General features: G+C 50.9%; 1 protein-coding gene across 2 annotated transcripts in view; it reads left to right on the forward strand.

Moving 5' to 3' along the window:
• Positions 1-19,348, forward strand: part of LOC135239209 (retinoic acid receptor RXR-alpha-A) — a 119,637-nt gene that overhangs the window by 71,373 nt on the left and 28,916 nt on the right. For both annotated transcript variants that reach the window (XM_064307729.1, XM_064307730.1), the window contains exon 3: positions 16,435-16,673. In XM_064307729.1, coding sequence (XP_064163799.1) covers positions 16,435-16,673 — 239 coding nt within the window. The remainder of the gene's footprint in view (positions 1-16,434; positions 16,674-19,348) is intronic.

The following is a 19,348-nucleotide window of genomic DNA, read 5'->3' on the forward strand; positions in this document are numbered from 1 at the left end:
AGGGATTTCAGCTTGTGTCAGTGTGTGAAAGTTTTCAGCTAGTTTCGGTGTGTGATAGGCCTGAGTGTGGTGGTGATGTTGGAGAGCGGATCACTGTAAGTTCCTGTTACAGAATAGTAGGTCAGTAGTTTCAGATTCAGAAGGCAGCGAAGCACCCCCAGCCCCCCCCCCCAGGGTGTTCTTAGATGGAGTCTGTCATGTTTTACAGCGCTGGTTTTTAAATAGCGAGCGGGGGAGTTTCACCATGCAGATGTGTTTGTTTGTTCTGGAAGCACAAATGCGGCTTTAAAGTTGTTTTTTTGTTTGCTGCTAAACCAGAGTCATGGGGCGGGGGGGGGGGGGTGACCGCAAAACTGACACACATCCCCCCCCCCATCCCCATACAGTGTGGTGCATATGTTCCCTGAGCCTGCTGCACATACAGACAGATTCTCAGAGTGCCCCCCCTCGACCCCCCCCACCCCCCACCCACCTTCCCCCCGAGGAGGGGGGGTTGTGGTGACACAGGCAGGGGGGTGTAGGGGGGGGTGACACAGGCCACATTTCTTTAACACTGGGCCAAGTTTCTGAAGAGACAGACATTTGTGTCCCATTAGAGAGGGTTTTGAGTAAATGCAGTCCAGCAAACAGAGGGGTAATATCTGAAAATAGGAACAGAAAAGCGATCTCAAAGGCACATTCTGTGGTCAGTAATGGGTCCCTGTCCTGTCTCTTTCTTCTTTTTTTTTCTTTTTTTTTGAACAGTCAAAATGGAAACAGCCTTTTCTTCCTCCGGCAGCGATTTGAGAGGGTGTTTTTTTGTCCTAAATCACGTATAAACATTTCTCTGGGAACGCACAAAAGAAATGACACCTTTTAGAGGCTGTTCTACTACTAAACCTCTGCCTCCACACACACACTCACACACGCACCGCAGACACGCGCGCGCGCGTGCACACACACACACTCACACACACACACACACTCACTCGCACACACAGACACTCACACATGCTTATGCCTGCCTGCTATGATAACCACATTTTACACCACGAGGCAGGGAAGAGAAACCCTTCTCAGCGCTGCCATGATTAACTCCAGCCCAAGTACGCTTTATTCCCTCCCCAAAATAGCCCCTGTCCCGGAGCAGCCCACACGCGCAGTCAATCCAAGCGACAAATTCCTGAACCTGCTGCCATCCGTGGGCTAGCCGGTCTCTTTCGCCCGTCCTAATCATCGTACCATCAATCACCGCGGCTAGCGGCTTCGCTAGCCTCCGGCCTGAAAGCGCTCGCCGTCGCCACGGAAACTCCGGCCTTGCGCGTGTGCCCTAAGGTTCATGGTCTGTTTTTGCCGTTTATCGTCGTCACCGTCGTCGTGGTGTATGTGAAAAGGGTAGTGTCTGGGCGCCGGAGGGTAAGCTGGCCTTTCACGGGCGCAGGAGCGCGACGCCCTCGTCTGGGCCGCGCGTGATTCGCCCGTCGAGCGTGAGCTCGCCACCGATTGGCCGATGTGCCGTTCCTTAGGCGCAAACGGAACGGACGCAAAGTGATGCGTCGACTCCACTAAAACATCATGCGCTTTTACTACATTCTGGAAGAGTCACTGGTCGCCGGGCAGAGATGTTTGAGTTTTCTTGTTTCGCAGTCGATTGGTTAAATATTTTGAATGCCACTGGGCCTCGTAGCGAGAGCTAGCAGGCCTCGTTCTGCCCACCAATCGTCTCGCAGCGTGCCGGTTCAGGGCTGGGCGGGCTGCAGACTCACACAAACCCCCTCGCACGGGTACTCGAGGACGGCCGTTTGCGCTGCTCCGCACTGTATGAAGGCATCGCTCCCGCGGAGTGGCCTTTACTGGAGGCGAGCGATGCATGAATGAATCTGTTTAGCTAACGAGCTGCAGCTAGGCTCGGTCGCCTCGGTTTCGCCTTTGAGGAACGGTGAATTTGAGAAAAATACCGTAAGCTTTCTGCAAGGGCTGACTAGCGCGCTTTGAGGACTGTTTTCGACACGCAAGCGTAGGCCCACACACGGGCGCTCCCGTCTCTGCTGGGATACCCGTCTCTGCTGGGATACCCGTCTCTGCTGGGATAATTACAGCAGCCAGTTTGCCCGCATTCTTAGCATCATGGATGTTATAAGGTTTTTCGAATTGTACAGTGATGTGCTGAAACTCCCTGAAAGCACCTACCTGCTTCTCAAGGTGCTTTTTGGAAGTCCCTCCCCCACCGCCTCCGTTGTGGGCGTGTCTATTATTTGGCTTGGTCTGTGCTCACTTGGACGCCTGCCACATAGCAGGGCTGCCAAATCCAGTTCCTGGAGTTCCACTGTCCCGTAGGTATTCTCTCCAACCCTGACAAAGCACACCTCCATTCAACAGCAAGGGATCTGATTGAGTTTCTAATTAGTGGAATCAGGTGTGCCAAATTAGGGTTGAAATGAGAACTCATGGGATGGTAGATCTCCTGAGACAGGGTTAGGCCGTCTTTTGTAATATACAGCAGCAATGGTTACCAATTACTTCACCGGTTTTACCAATGAACCAAATGTCCTCGCAACACCGAAGTAAACGTTGTACTGTACGTACGGAACACTGTCGCCACAGCAACGAGGCCACGTGCAGCGCACGCCACGGTAGCTGCTTAGCATGAGAACGCGGAGATCCCTGGCGCTAAGAGACTGCTCTCCGCTATCAGAAACCAAACAGGTTATCTGGTTTACGCAAAAAAAAAAAAAAAAAATTATTATTTATTTATTTTCGGACGGCAGCTTGTAGCGAGAAGTCCCGAGTGGAGGCGCTGGCGGTTGGCGGGAGGGCTGACTCATCGCTGGCCACCGCTGTCACTGAAATGAAGCCCCGCGATCCGGTGAATAGACTTCATCATCAGCGCCTGCAATCTTCCTCCCGCGCCCGCCCGGCTCCTAATGATCATCCTCCCGCGGGACGGGGCGGCGGGGACGCCCGCCCGGCTCGTGATTAAGGCCGCGCCGCGTCTTGTTTGGGCCCCGTTTCCCCCCCCCGGCCTCCCCGTAATCAGCCCCCTCTTATTGTCCGAGACCGCTGGAGGAGAGAAAGAGAAATTCGTTTTTTTTTTTTTGTTTTGAACGCGCGCGAGGCGCTGCGTTGGAGATGCGCGTCCGGTTTAATCTGCGGTGCGAGCGCGTGACGGATGCGGCTGCTGCCCTTAACGCGCTGCTGGGGAAAAACCGCCGTCCAGCGACGGGATAATTGGGCTCCTAACGAGCGGGTGTTCCTCTGGGCTCTCTCCGTACCGCGCTGCGCTAAATCGCATCGCACCGCTAACGTACCGACACCAAAACACACGCCGCTTATTTTTCATTTATTTTTATTTTTAATTAAATATATTTTTTGAAAATGTATTATTGCAGATGCTTTCATATTATTTGTTCTAAATCCTAAAAGTTTCCCCCGGCTAAAATATGCACTGGTGTACGTGTGCGTTTGTGTTTTAATGTGTTTGCGTAATTATGTTTAGAAAATTGATTACTTGGTCATTTGGAAGACAGGAACGTTGTAAAATGAAATGAAAACTTCGCGCACCGTGACAAAAAGAAATCAAAGCTGAATGTTTTGGCAGCGGTTACTGGAAAGCCCAAAGCGTGCTGGCACCGGTGTCTTTTTCTTCGCGAATCTTTTCGCGAATCTTTTCTCTGGATCACACGAGGGCCTGCTGGCTCTCGCTGAAAGATTGGCAGGAGTATAACCGTGATTTTAATCTTAATCTCGCCTTCTGATTAACCAGCAGGACACAGCATCCCGCATGCTTTTAGTAACATTAGTGTCACTGAGTCATTTATATGTAAATGGGTTCCTTCCAAACAAAACGAAGCAAAAATAAACAGTGTGAAAGAAACCAGGACACTGCATACAGTTAATACATTGCCAAAAGAATTAAGGCTTCAGTGAAAGTCGTTATCTTCCAGTTAATATGTAATGGCCAGAGGTTACGTCAACACAAACCACTTAGCGGTAGGTATAATAGCTGTTCTTCAGAGGCGTGTCTGTGTGTGTGCACGTGTGTGTGTGCGTGGTGTGTGTGTGTGTGTGTGTGTGTGTGTGTGTGTGTGTGTGTGTGAGTGTGTGTGTGTGTGTGTGTGTGTGTGTGTGTGGTGTGTGTGTGTGTGTGTGTGTGTGTGTGCTGTGTGTGGTGTTGTGTGCTGTGTGTGTGTGTGTGTGTGTGATGGTGTGTGTGTGTGTGTGTGCTGTGTGTGTGTGTGTGTGTGTGTGTGCTGTGTGTGTGTGTGTGTGCTGTGTGTGTGTGTGTGTTGTGCTGTGTGTGTGTGTGTGTGTGTGCTGTGTGTGTGTGTGTGTGGTGCCAGCTTAAGTGAAAATCTGCTGGCGCAAAGTTCTGGTCCGCCACCCGGACCCCCGCCCCCGCCCCCTCCCCCACCCTGACTTGCTGCACGCTCCCAAAAAATGACACCCCTTGAGCCTGACCCTCACACCCCAGGGGGTGATTCATCCCCCCCCCCCCCCCTCCCCTCGCTCCCCGCTACCGCTCCCTAAATCACTGACGCCCAGCGGAACCAAACGTCATGCTCACTGTGAAAGCAGGATGGGGGGGTGGGGGCGGGGCTGGGGCCGGGGGGGGGGGCTCTTTCCCGTAGCTGCGCTCCCCTCTCTCGGCCGGGACGTCCCGTTCGGAGACCGTCCGTCCGCTGCTCCTGGCGTTTGTGTAAACACGGCGGGACGGCCGCGTGTACACAGAGCAGTTAAACTGCGCGGACGAGATTAGCCTGTTTACACAAAGGAGGAGAGAAAAAAAATGTCCTCAATTAACGAGCTGGCCGTCCAATTCATCCGGCCGTCGCAATAATAAACAGCGCGTTCGTTTTATCAGTAATACTAAGTGTAATAATAATAAAAGTAAAATAAATATTTTGAATGCACACGGTGTCATGCCTCCTGCCAAGCATTCCATATCTGTGGGGAAGCGTGGAGTGGAGCTCGCAGTCCAGTCCCACGCTGGACATATTTTCATAAGCAACGGTTGCGTACCTGAATTCATTCAGGGGCTCCAGAGGTCTCCTGGATGTTCTCTGTCTGGTTATTTTTACCTGCAGTGTGAGGAAAAGAACACGGCACCTCGCGGAGAAATGGTAATCATGTCCGTTTCACCCCGGCGAGCTGGCCTTCTGTGGGCGTGAAAAGCAGACGTGTTTATGAATATGTTCTAACAGATATCTTTATGAATAAATACTTACTCGCACGATGTGGATTCAGGCACGCAGCATGCAAGGGGAACCGTCTGCGTGGGAACACGAGTTTCATCGTCATATTACCACCCCGAACGCGTGAATGATTTACGCCATTTCTGCAGCACTTACCGCCACCGTTGGAAACGTCACTTCCAGAGGGACGGGGCTGCCCTTGAGGTCGCCGCGGCGACCTGTCGGCACTGGCCCTGTTGAAGGCCCAAAGCCCTGGAGAGCCTTTAGCACACTTATGTCAAGTTTGAAATTAGCATGATGGGAAATGGAGGCGGGGGGATGCGTGGGTGAGCAATGTGATTGGCTAAACCTGGTCATGTGATTCAGAGGAAACTTGCATTTGAAAGCGCAAAGGGAGCACCATGTCTGTTTACGTTACCGTCACAACGTCAGTGACAGTAGCTGACTGGGAGGGCCTGTGTTGTCACGGTTTTGCCTGTAGTTCTGCACGCGGGATTCTCCTGTGTTGTCTCGGTTTTGCCTGTAGTTCTGCACGCGCGATTCTCTGGTGTTGTCGCGGTTTTGCCTGTAGTTCTGCATGCAGGATTCTCTGGTGTTGTCTCAGTTTTGCCTGTAGTTCTGCACGCGCGATTCTCCGGTGTTGTCTCAGTTTTGCCTGTAGTTCTGCACGCGCGATTCTCTGGTGTTGTCACGGTTTTGCCTGTAGTTCTGCACGCGCGATTCTCTGGTGTTGTCACGGTTTTGCCTGTAGTTCTGCACGCGCGATTCTCTGGTGTTGTCACGGTTTTGCCTGTAGTTCTGCACGCGGGATTCTCCGGTGTTGTCACGGTTTTGCCTGTAGTTCTGCACGCGCGATTCTCTGGTGTTGTCACGGTTTTGCCTGTAGTTCTGCACGCGGGATTCTCTGGTGTTGTCACGGTTTTGCCTGTAGTTCTGCACGCGGGATTCTCTGGTGTTGTCACGGTTTTGCCTGTAGTTCTGCACGCGCGATTCTCTGGTGTTGTCACGGTTTTGCCTGTAGTTCTGCACGCGCGATTCTCTGGTGTTGTCACGGTTTTGCCTGTAGTTCTGCACGCGGGATTCTCCTGTGTTGTCTCGGTTTTGCCTGTAGTTCTGCACGCAGGATTCTCCGGTGTTGTCACGGTTTTGCCTGTAGTTCTGCACGCGCGATTCTCCTGTGTTGTCTCAGTTTTGCCTGTAGTTCTGCACGCGCGATTCTCCTGTGTTGTCTCAGTTTTGCCTGTAGTTCTGCACGCGGGATTCTCCTGTGTTGTCGCGGTTTTGCCTGTAGTTCTGCACACGGGATTCTCCGGTGTTGTCTCGGTTTTGCCTGTAGTTCTGCACGCAGGATTCTCCGGTGTTGTCTCAGTTTTGCCTGTAGTTCTGCATGCAGGATTCTCTGGTGTTGTCTCAGTTTTGCCTGTAGTTCTGCACGCGGGATTCTCCTGTGTTGTCTCGGTTTTGCCTGTAGTTCTGCACGCGGGATTCTCCTGTGTTGTCGCGGTTTTGCCTGTAGTTCTGCACGCGGGATTCTCCTGTGTTGTCACGGTTTTGCCTGTAGTTCTGCCTGCAGGATTCTCCTGTGTTGTCCCGGTTTTGCCTGTAGTTCTGCCCGAAGGATTCTCCTGTGTTGTCCCGGTTTTGCCTGTAGTTCTGCACGCGGGATTCTCCTGTGTTGTCGGTTTTGCCTGTAGTTCTGCACGCGCGATTCTCCTGTGTTGTCGCGGTTTTGCCTGTAGTTCTGCACGCGGGATTCTCCTGTGTTGTCACGGTTTTGCCTGTAGTTCTGCACGCGGGATTCTCCTGTGTTGTCACGGTTTTGCCTGTAGTTCTGCACTCTCGATTTCCTGTGGTTGTCACGGTTTTGCCTGTAGTTCGGACGCGGGATTCTCCTGTGTTGTCTCCAGTTTTGCCTGTAGTTCTGCACGCGGGATTCTCCTGTGTTGTCTCAGTTTTGCCTGTAGTTCTGCACGCGGGATTCTCCTGTGTTGTCGCGGTTTTGCCTGTAGTTCTGCACGCGGGATTCTCCTGTGTTGTCTCAGTTTTGCCTGTAGTTCTGCACGCGGGATTCTCCTGTGTTGTCTCAGTTTTGCCTGTAGTTCTGCACGCGGGATTCTCCGGTGTTGTCGCGGTTTTGCCTGTAGTTCTGCACGCGGGATTCTCCGCCAGGCAGCAGGTTTTGGCAGTTTAGCTCAGGCTCCCCCCCCCCCCCGGGGGAAGCCTCAGTTGCCACTTCATCCAAATATCCTCAGTGGCGCTTGTACTGATGAATAATAGAGCTGTGCGGTGGGCGGGGGGGAGGAGGTGGGGGGGGAGGGGGGGTAATGGAATCTGCTCAGAGTTTCAGCCCCTCTCCAGGAGAGTGGTGTTAATAATGTAGCAGCCCCCCCTGTGACAGTAGCACTGCGTGTATCAGGGAGCTTATGAGGGGGGGTGGGGGGGGGTGGGAGGGGCAGTGGAATCTGCAGCTGCTATCCTGCTGCTGTACAGCCAGTACCCACCCACCCCCAACCCCACAGAACAGTCTGGGACAGCAGGTGCCATGGTTACTGATTTTTGCTGCTTGCAGGAATGGAACATGTTTCCAAATATATTGGAATGAATAAATGATCAACTATTGGAATACTTTGCAATATACTGGCAAATGTATTGGCAAATAAATATTGCAATATATTACACTGTCTGCCTGTCTGTGAAAAACACCCTGCACAGGTGTTCTCTTGTCTGTGAAAGCCACCCTGCACAGGTATTCTCCTGTCTGTGAAAACCACCCTGCACAGGTATTCTCCTGTCTGTGGAACCCTTGCCCTGTACAGGTATTTGGGTTGTTACGGGCAACGGGAGCAGGCATGTCAGTGGAATGAAGGCTGCCAGCTGATTGGCCTTTGTAAAAAAAAAAAGAAAAAAAAGAAAGAAACTAAAAAGACACCCATGTGACTGACCGAACGTCAGGGACTTATGGCCGTTCGAGGACAAACGTGACATCAGACATCCTGAGCGAGGTCCGCCGCCGCGTTTCGGGAAGCCGGCCGTCGGAGGGGAGGGGAGGGGCGGGGCGGAGAGCCGGGCCCCCTGAGCGGGGGGGCCTCCGTGTTCCCCTCTCTGCCGGGACTCGGCGTCTGTTTCCCCTTGAGCTGGGTACTTAACCTGAAGTGGCTCGGCGCGCTCGCAGCTGTCTAAATGAAATTACGTGTCAAGTGTAATCTACATCGCCTGGGACGAGGGTTCAGCTCGGCAAACCTAATCTTCGCTAAACACCTTCGCCCCCCCCCTCCCCCCAAAAAAAAAAAAAAAACCCCTCCGGAGTTGTTCTGTGACATTGCTGTGTGCCGAAATAAATTTAACGTCCTGAAGACGATCGCATTTTTAGCTCTGTTGGTTCACACCCTCACAGCGTCCAAATGGCACAAACTGTGTCTCCTTCAATCGATCGGTGGCGATGAGATGGAAAAAAAAAATCTACCTGGTGACAGTCGCTATGCCGTTGTGATGTCGCACAGAAACAACTGTGATGCTACTGCGATGTGACCCAGCTGCGAGTGGAATGTCACTGCGCTGCTATTGTGATGTCACAGAGCACAGGCACTGAGGAAAGAGAATGCGGATGTCTGGGGCCACATCGTTCTTCCCACTCATCTGCTGGGTTTCTCGCAGCCAGTGTCTGGGACCTTTCCCGCTATGCCGTCTCACAGAAGCTGGTCCTGCTGGCGGCGAGGGGTCAGGGGGTCAGGGCTGCTTTCAGCTCAAACGGCAGACGGAGCAGAGACGGCCGCGTGGTCAGAAACGGACAGCGTTAGCTACGGCTGACAGAGCTCGGATTTGGAGCCACTTGGTCTGTGGGTTTTATGGCCTGATTTATATCGCGTAGCCCAGACTGCACTTGAACATGGATGCTGAATTTGGCACTGACGCATCCCTACTTACTCATGGGCTCAGCGCAAAACAAGCAGCCAAGAAACAAACTGAAAACAGTTTAGGCAGGTGGGCGTGTGTGAGCGTGCACGTGTGTGTGTGTGTGTGTGTGTGTGTGTGCGTGTGTGTGTTTGTGCGTGTATGTGTGTGTGTGTGTTATGTGTGCATATGTCTGTGTGCGCATGTGTGTGCATGTGTGTGTGTGTGCGTGTGTGTTATGTGTGCATGTGTGCGTATGTCTGTGTGTGTGTGCGCATGTGTGTGCATGCGTGTGTGTGCGTGTGTGTTATGTGTGCATGTGTGCGTATGTCTGTGTGTGTGTGTGCATGCGTGTGTGTTCCCTGTGCCCACAGGCAGAGTGGTGCCTGGTGCAGTAGTGTATGAGAGGGTGCCAGGCAGTGGCTGGAACCAGAGGGGATTATGGGAGGGAATCTGACTCAGAAAAGCTCTGAATCACTGGGGAATGCAGGGGGAGCAAGAGCCTAATTTAGAGCTGACAAAACCAGCAATACACACATCTACTGCACAGAGTCAAAACCAGCAATACACACATCTACTGCACAGAGTCAAAACCAGCAATACACACATCTACTGCACAGAGTCAAAACCAGCAATACACACATCTACTGCACAGAGTCAAAACCAGCAATACACACATCTACTGCACAGAGTCACACACAGCAGTACACACATCTACTGCACAGAGTCACACACAGCAGTCCACACATCTACTGCACAGAGTCACACACAGCAGTCCACACATCTACTGCACAGAGTCAAAACCAGCAATACACACATCTACTGCACAGAGTCACACACAGCAGTCACACAGCATGCACAAGTCACACACACATCCACACACTACTGACAACTCATCACACACACAGTACACACACTCTGCTCACAAGCACACACACAACACCATCTACTCACAGACAATACACACAACACACATCTACTGCACAGAGTCACACACAGAGTCATACACAGCAGTGCACATATTCACACACACACACTCTCACACACACCCACACACACACTCTCTCACACACACACACCACACACTCTTTCTCACACACACACACACACTACACACACATCACCTCTCTCACACACACACACACACACTCTCACACACACACACACACACACTCCTCTCTCACACACACACACACACACACACTCTCTCTCACACACACACACACACACTCTCTCACACACACACACACACACACACTCACACACACACACCCACACACACTCTCTCACACACACACACACACACACACAGCACCCATAAAGCGCTCAGTTTCCTGTAAGCAGTGTTTCGGTCCCGCAGCGTTGACCAGGCGTAGCCTCCCACTCAGGCCAGCGTGAGGACAGGGGCTCGTTTCGCCCCCACCAGCGCCGGGCCGGGGCGCCCCCCAACCGCCCCCCAACCGCCCCCCTCTGTCCTTACATCCTCAGAGCCCAAACACGGGACTCAGCGCCCCGCCAGAACCTTCCACAGGATCTCATTCCTTTCCGCACGTTTAGAGAAAGAGCAGGTCTAACTTTGGTTCCGTAATTCTGTCAGTCTGTCTTTGAAGGGACGGCTGTCTTTTAAAGTCAGTCTCTCCTGGAGTCGCTTTGAAGGGGCCGGTCACATGCTCTTCAGAAGAAAGATTCGCAGGCTTGGGCCGTTAGAGAACGGGTCGTTTCGGGAGGGAGTCTGGCTGCTCACAGGCACGACAGTTCCGTATTTTCAGACGTAGTCCGTGTTTTTTATTTTTTTATTTAGAGAAACGAACAAACCGCGGAGGTCGGTGTGGACCAGGCCTCTCCTGAAGCTTTATCTGTGAGCCGAGCAGCTGCTCTCTCCCTGCAAAAACCTGGAGAAGGCTGGACGGGGAGAAAGACCTTGAGCCTTAATTAGCCTTTCATTCCGCTCCGGTGTAATTCAGCCTACCGCGGTACCGCTCAGCCAACGTCGGCGTCGTCCGTTACTTCTCCGCAGCTTCTGTTCCTGTTTCACCTTTACCTTCCGCAGGCCGCGTGCCTCGCACGGCTGTTCGACTGAGCTCGCTTGGCTCGCCGCAGAAGCGAGGCTAGCGCAGCGGTGGTTTCTGGGAAGGGGAGATTTCAGTAGAAGCGCGGCCTGCGCGTGGAGAGCAGGCCGGCGTAGCCGGTGGGAGTTACGGCTGGCAGTGGTGACCGTGTGGCTGCGGGACGGGAGGTCGCGTCGTTTCCTGTGGAACAGGAGCAGAATCTGTCACAGGTGAAGGGTGGGGAGAGATCTCTAAATGAGAGAGCGCCTTTTCCTCTCCTGTTTGCAGGTACTGCAGATGGACGGATGGACGGGCAGTCAGACAGAAAGACAAACAGACAGGCCGACAGAGACAGACGGACAGACAGATGGACAGACTGACAGGTGGAAAGAGAGGAGGATTAGTGCTTTTGCGCATTTAAAAAATACTTTAAAAAAAAAAAAATGCTATTTTTATTTTTATCAAAAGGAGAAAAGGTAGGGCTCTGTAATGCTCCATCCTGAAAATTGACGTGAGCTAACTGGAAAAATGATTTAGCACATCTAAATGAGCACATCTCCTAATGGGGATGCATTAGCATGCTCTTCAGCTTTTCAGCTCAGGAGCACGTGCGCTCCTCGAAAAAATAAAAAAAGAACGCTAGCGTAGAGCCCTCAGAAGAGAGCGTTAGCGTGCTTTCCATCCGCGTGCTCAATGCCATGGAGAGCTCCATATAAAAAAATAGTGTCCATAAAACATCTTGAATGTAGCGATATCAGTGCTGTGATTGATATCGTTGCCACACTGTTTTCCTTTCTCAAAGCGTGAGCGATTGCTTATCTCCCTACAATCAGCTGATATTTACAGTGAGCATTGCTTACATTGCGTTTAGCTCTGTGAGTGCTTTTATCCAGAGACAGAATCACAGCGAACAGGCAGCGGGAGAACGTGAGAGGGGTTTAGACTGTGAGTGCTGGCACAGGACCCGCAGAATCGCGTGGGGCAAGGGGTTCGAGTATTCACCTAATCGCTCCCGAGAGCAGGTCGATGGCCAGATTCCAAGCGGAGGTGAAGGCGGAGGCGCGATTAAGGCTTTGGGGGGGGTTGGGGGTGGGGGGGGGGGGTGGTGCGGCGAGCGCTCAGATAAAGGCTCGGGCCCAAACACCTGAGCTCACGTCCGCTTCCTCACTGAACCCACACGGTAATCTCCTTCCTGTGATGTCAGGCGTTTCGTTTCGAAAGGCCGAGTTAAGATAATTCTGCGTCAACGGGCGAAATTCCCCCGTCTTCGATTGGCTAGCGTGCACAGTATATCTCTCTCTCTCTCTCTCTCTCTCTCTCTCAGTCTCTCTCCCCCCCCCCCACCCCCGGGTGGATCACCCCGGGCCGTTCGGCAGGTTCTTGTCACGTCCAGCCGGACTCTTTCCCCGGGTCCATTTCCAGGGTACGGTAGGCGCCCTTTCAGAGATCCTCGGGTTGTTTTGCCGTTTCAGAAAGTGGAAATTACACCCGTCGCCCCGGGCGACGATGACACGATCCTCCGCTTGTAACCGCACCGCCGAGGGGGGGAGTGGCTACTGGAATGTGTGCCGTACGTGGGGTGGGTGTGGCTCGGTGGGTGGGTCAGTCATTCCGAAGGTGGGGGGTGGGGGGGGAGGATTTTAGAATTTTAGGATTTTGAAGCACCTCTCGCTGCCATCCTGCTCACCATCCGCGAGGACCTGCCTCCAGGAATCCTGGGATTGAATCATCCCGGAATTTGCAGCGGCGTGGAATTTTTTTTAACCCTTCGCTTCTTGGCGAGCATTTGGCGGGAGGAGACGGTCTGTGGAGCCGTTTGAGGGAAACGGCTTTCCCAACTGCGGGAGAGAGAGAGAGAGGGTTAGAGAGAGAGAGAGAGAGAGAGGGAGAGAGAGAGAGAGAGGGTTAGAGAGAGAGAGAGGGAGAGAGAGAGAGAGAGAGAGAGGGTTAGGAGAGAGAGAGAGAGAGAGAGAGGGAGAGAGAGAGAGAGAGGGGGAGAGAGAGAGAGAGAGAGAGAGAGAGAGAGAGAGAGGGTAGAGAGAGAGGAGAGAGAGAGAGAGGGAGAGAGAGAGAGAGGTGAGAGAGAGAGAGAGAGAGGGGAGAGAGAGAGAGGGTTAGAGAGAGAGAGAGAGAGAGAGAGGGGAGAGAGAGAGAGAGGTTAGAGAGAGAGAGAGGAGAGAGAGAGAGAGAGAGGGTGAGAGAGAGAGAGGGTAGAGAGAGAGAGCAGGAGAGAGAGGGAGAGAGAGAGAGGGTTAGGAGAGAGAGAGAGACAGAGAGAGACAGAGAAGAGAGGGGGGGAGAGAGGAGACGAGAGAGAGAGGGGCGGAGAGAGAGACAGAGAGAGAGAGAGAGAGAGAGCGCGAGCTCGGTTTAATAAATGAGTACAGTTTCTTTTTAAGTACAGACATTAGTCATGCGCTGGGCCGTTGGCAGTCCCACGAAGCTGTGTGTGGTCCCGGGACGTGCGGACGGAGGGGGGCGGTGCGTTTTTTAAAAACGCTCTCTCGTCTTTCCCTGGAGACCCTGAGCAGCGGGCGTGATCATCACCCGTCTGCAAGTTCCCACTGGTGACGGAGATCTGCCTGTGTGTGTGTGTGTGTGTGTGGGTCTGTGCGTGCATGTGATGGGTGGGAGGGTGTGTTTGGGTGCATGCTTGTGCATGTGCTTCTGTGTGTATAAAAGAGACAGTGTGTGTGTTTGTGTGTGTTTTCAGTGTGTGTGTGTGTGTGTGTGTGTCATATCATTCCAAAGCCAGACCTCCCCTGCTGCGCTGCCCCAGGACAGAATTAAAAGGGTGTAATGGCTTCACCTCTTCCTTTGAAAGCGTATCAGCCCGCAGAAGCGTGCCTATTGGACAGCCGTCCCCACCCCCTCCCTCCGCCCCCCCCCCCACAGTCCCGCTTCCTAAACCCACCTAATTTACTCCTGTGGCAGATGGACGCTCCGCGGCTGGGTCTCAGCCACGCCCCCCCACACCCCCAGCACCTCCGCCACACTTTGGGCTCTTATCCCCTGTTACCCAGCCAGGCCCGGATCCTACCTGCTGCAGGTAGAGCTGCTGAAGCTGGTCAGGTTCCCTTTGTATTCCCCGGAATGTTCCGGAAAGCTTGCTGGGTGTCCAGGTTCCGCAGAAATCACTCCCTGGCTCCCCTGACCCTCTTTAGACGTCCTCTTTATTTATTTTTGGATGTTAGTGGCCTGTAAAAATAGATAAGAGTTCTGTAGTGGTATTTGCTTTTGTACACACTGCTAATTATTAGTTTACTTGGTTAACTTTTAGACTTATTGATTACTACACTTATTGATTATGGGACCTCTGTGCCTTCTGGGTAATACTGCACTTTTGTATTTCTGAAACTCATACTGGGCTGATGAGCTCTACTTTTGGAGAGTCACTCTGGACAAGAGTGTCTGCCAAGAGACTGTAATTTAATGTAATGTAATGTATTTGAATGTAATGCAACGGGAGGGAATGTAATGTATTTGAATGTAATGCAACGGGAGGGAATGTAATGTACTTAAATGTAATGTAATTGGATGGGACCTCACCTCCCATGATGTGGCCCAGTACCCCCTAGGGAGGGGGACATGTGATGTTTTACAGTAGTTACATCATACCTCGCGTAAGGACAGATTAACAACCTCGCCCTGGGTAGCTGTGGCTGTGTCTGCTGGGGGGGAGTCAGCTTGCTTTATCAGCTGGAACTGAAAGTCAGAGTGGGGGGGATTTTCATTGAGGCGGGGGCGGTTTCAGACGTCGTAGGGGGGTGGCACTGAGCACTCAGATAGATGGCATTGTGACATTATTCCTGAATGAGGTCGGTCAGGAGCGTCTTTAGCTTTTTGGCTTTGGAAAGCCTGGCTTCCTTTCGCGCCGGCCCAACACAGGAAGCGCTCGAGTGGAGAGCAGGATGCCGCCGCGAGTGTTTTGGCGAGGCCCGCGATTGGCCGAGGGGGCCGACGGCCAATGGCGACGGAGCTCTGGCGGCGCTCCCCCCCGAGCGTGCCAGACGGCTCTTGAGAGCGACGCCCAGACGGCGCTCACCGCCGCTCCCCACCGCCGCGCAGCTGAAGGGCTCGTTTCCCCCGCTCGGGCCGTGTGGCGGTAACAGCTGGTCGTCATGCGTGGCGCTGCGCTTGGCCTTCAGCTTTTAACGGTTTTTGGGAAAATGGCTGTTAGCATTTTCCATGGAAAAGTGCGTATTCAATTCATTTTACCGCGTGTATTGTACGTTGTCGTGGAAACGACCTTGCTTATGATGATGAGGACTAGGTTTGGACACCTGTGCTGGAAGAGAGGTCAGGTTGCGTCGGGTGGGGTTCGGGGGGGGGGTTGGGATTTGGATGGCCCCGCCTCCTGCTCCGTCTGTCCCACAGTCCTTGGGTGCGTGATGGGCAGAGAGCCGAGGGGCCTAGGCAAGGGGGGGGGGGGGGCGTGGTCGGAAAGCCAAGCTTGACAGACCTGCTTAGTCCTCAAACCCCCCCTTCCTTCCCTTCTGTGACAATGACAGCTGACAGAATGATGGGTGGTGGGTTCATGCTACTGAGTGGGGGGGGGAGGGCGCATTGACCTTGACGTAATGCCCTCTTCCCACAAACCTCACAGTCTAGTCATCAAATTGCCCCCCCCACTCCCCTGACCCACCATAAATCCCTGTGCGTCTGCGGCAGGAGGAATGCCTGCGATGCGGAACGGGGGTGTGGGTCATGTGTGTACCCCGTCAAGACCAGGGTCAAGGTTACTGACTGGTGTGCGTGCGTGTGCGTGCGTGTGTGTGTGTCTGTGTGTGTGTGTGTGTGTGTGTGTGTCTGTTCAGCAGTTCCTGGCCCTGTTACAATACAGTATCTCATGTACAGTGTAGGATGTAACTTCCTTTGTCATCCTGTCAGAGAGATCAGGAGGAGATTTAATCTCTCTCAGCTGACGGGCCTGATACAGTACACCTCTTAACTTAACTGACGGATTACGATCCGTATTTCAGTTCATTTTAACTTTGGTGAGTAACACGGAGAAATGCTTTTTGCATCTTCTACAGGCCTAGGAAATCAAAAGGAGTTGGCATGGTGTCACCGTGGTAACAGCACAGTACTGCCATGGTGTGGGCATGGTGTCGCCACGGCGAAGGCGTGGTGTCGCCATGGTGATGGTGCAGTACCGTCATGGTGTGGGCATGGTGTCGCCACGGCGAAGGCGTGGTGTCGCCATGGTGATGGTGCAGTACCGTCATGGTGTTGGCGTGGTGTCGCCATGGCGATGACTCAGCGTTGGCATGGCGATGCCGGGCTTGACAGACTCTTTCTCTTTCCTCCTGTGTCCTTGGCAGATGGACATGTGCCGTCCTCGCCCCTGGGGTCCCCCACGTCCAACCGGGGGATGCACCCGTCGCTGCTGAGCCCCACCTCCATGGGCGGCCCGGGATCCCTGCACTCGCCCATCAGCACCCTCAGCTCCCCCATCAACGGCCTGGGCTCCCCCTTCTCCGTCATCAGCTCCCCCATGGGACCCCACTCCATGTCCATACCCTCCCCCGGGATGGGCTACGGACCCAGCATCAGCCCACAGGTGAGGGAGCCCCCCCCATACACTCATACATACAGACAATATACACACACACTCATACATACAGACAATATACACATACACTCATACATACAGACAATATACACACACACTCATACATACAGACAATATACACATACACTCATACATACAGACAATATACACATACACTCATACATACGGGACATATACAACACACTCATAATACAGACATATACACATCACTCTACATACAGACATATACAACACACTCATAATACAGACAATATACACATACACTCATACATACAGACACTATACACTACACTCATACATCAATTCATACATACATAAGACAATATACACATACACTCATACATACAGACATACAATACATCAATCAGCATAACTACATCATACATACAGACACATATACACATACACTCTATACAATACAAACACTCATACATACAGACATCATACATACATCAGACATATACACATACACTCATACACACACAGACATACATCATACATACAACTATACACTACACTCAACTAAGACATATACACATACACTCATACATACAGAGACATATACACATACACTCATTCATACAAACATCATACACAATTACACATACATACATACAGAGACATATACACATACACTCATACATACAGACAATATACACATACACTCATACATACAGAGACATATACACATACACTCATACATACAGAGACATATACACATACACTCATACATACAGAGACATATACACATACACTCATACATACAATATACACATACACTCATACATACAGACAATATACACATACACTCATACATACAGACAATATACACATACACTCATACATACAGACAATATACACATACACTCATACATACAGACACATATACATACACTCATATACAAACATACAATATACACATATACACACACTCACACTCATATACATACAATATACACACACACTCATATACATACAATATACACACACACACTCATATACATACATACAATATACACACACTCATATACATACAATATACACACACTCATATACATACATACAATATACACACATACTCATACACACACACATATATACACACTCATATACAAATATACACATACACTCATATACATATATACACATGTACACATACACTCATATACATACATACACATATACACATACACTCATATACATACATACACACACTCTCACATACACACACATACAGTACACACACACACACACACACAGTACACACACATTTACACATTCTCACATCCACAAGCACACACGTACACGGTATACACACACATATACAGTACACACCCATACACACTCACATACACACACAAATACAAAATGCACAGAAACATTGCTACCTTTTCAATGTGTGTATATTGTAATTTTCTCTCTTGAACTCCGTAAAGCCACATTTCTCTCTCTCTCTCTCTCTCTCTTTGTTATATAAATAGGCACCTGACTCATGTGTTATAAAAAGATTAGCAATTAAGACATCAAAGCTATCTGTGTCCTAGTTTCCTTTCAGAAATCAGGACCTAAAAAAGCAGCCATTCTTAACTCAGAGACACAGTTTTTCAGTGCTAATGAATGAGATTCATAGAGAAGAGCCAAACTTGCTCTCTGAAATCCCAATGATGGGTATCGCACTGGGCGGGAGCGAGTCACACCAGTAACAAGTTTGGGTTTATGGTTTGAGGATTCATATCAGTAACAGGGTAAAGTTTGGGTTTATGGTTTGGGGATTCATATCAGTAACAGGGTAAAGTTTGGGTTTATGGTCTGAGGAGGTAATATCTGTAACAGGGTTAAAATTTGAGTTAAGGGTTTGAGGATTCATATCAGTAACAGGGTAAAGTTTGGGTTTAGGGTTTGAGGATTCATATCAGTGACAGGGTAAAGTTTGGGTTTATGGTTTGAGGAGGTAATATCAGTAACAGGGTTAAAATTTGAGTTTAGGGTTTGAGGATTCATATCAGTAACAGGGTAAAGTTTGGGTTTATGGTTTGAGGAGGTAATATCTGTAACAGGGTTAAAATTTGAGTTAAGGGTTTGAGGATTCATATCAGTGACAGGGTAAAGTTTGGGTTTATGGTCTGAGGAGGTAATATCTGTAACAGGGTTAAAATTTGAGTTAAGGGTTTGAGGATTCATATCAGTAACAGGGTAAAGTTTGGGTTTATGGTTTGGGGATTCATATCAGTAACAGGGTAAAGTTTGGGTTTAGGGTTTGAGGATTCATATCAGTAACTGGGTAAAGTTTGGGTTTATGGTTTGAGGAGGTAATATCAGTAACAGGGTTAAAATTTGAGTTAAGGGTTTGAGGATTCATGTCAGTAACAGGGCTAATGTTCGGGTTCAGGGCAGTGATGATTTTGTCCAATGTGAAGGATCACGGCCTGATGTAACTCAGGGAGAGAACGTGGAGTTTTTGCTAGGGACCGATCCTGTTGGTTTTGTTCAGTTCTGTGTCGGCGTCATTGTGTGTATTTAAAAATAAGCATAAAAGTAGTACATTTAGTGTTCAGATTTACGTTGTGATACCCATTTCATACCTGGTCACTGTGTATGAGTGAACAGGGTTGGTGCAAAAACACACATATACAGGCAAGCACGCCCACACACACAACACAGCG

The sequence above is a fragment of the Anguilla rostrata genome, chromosome 14 (assembly GCF_018555375.3).
Source record: "Anguilla rostrata isolate EN2019 chromosome 14, ASM1855537v3, whole genome shotgun sequence".
Taxonomy (NCBI): domain Eukaryota; kingdom Metazoa; phylum Chordata; class Actinopteri; order Anguilliformes; family Anguillidae; genus Anguilla; species Anguilla rostrata.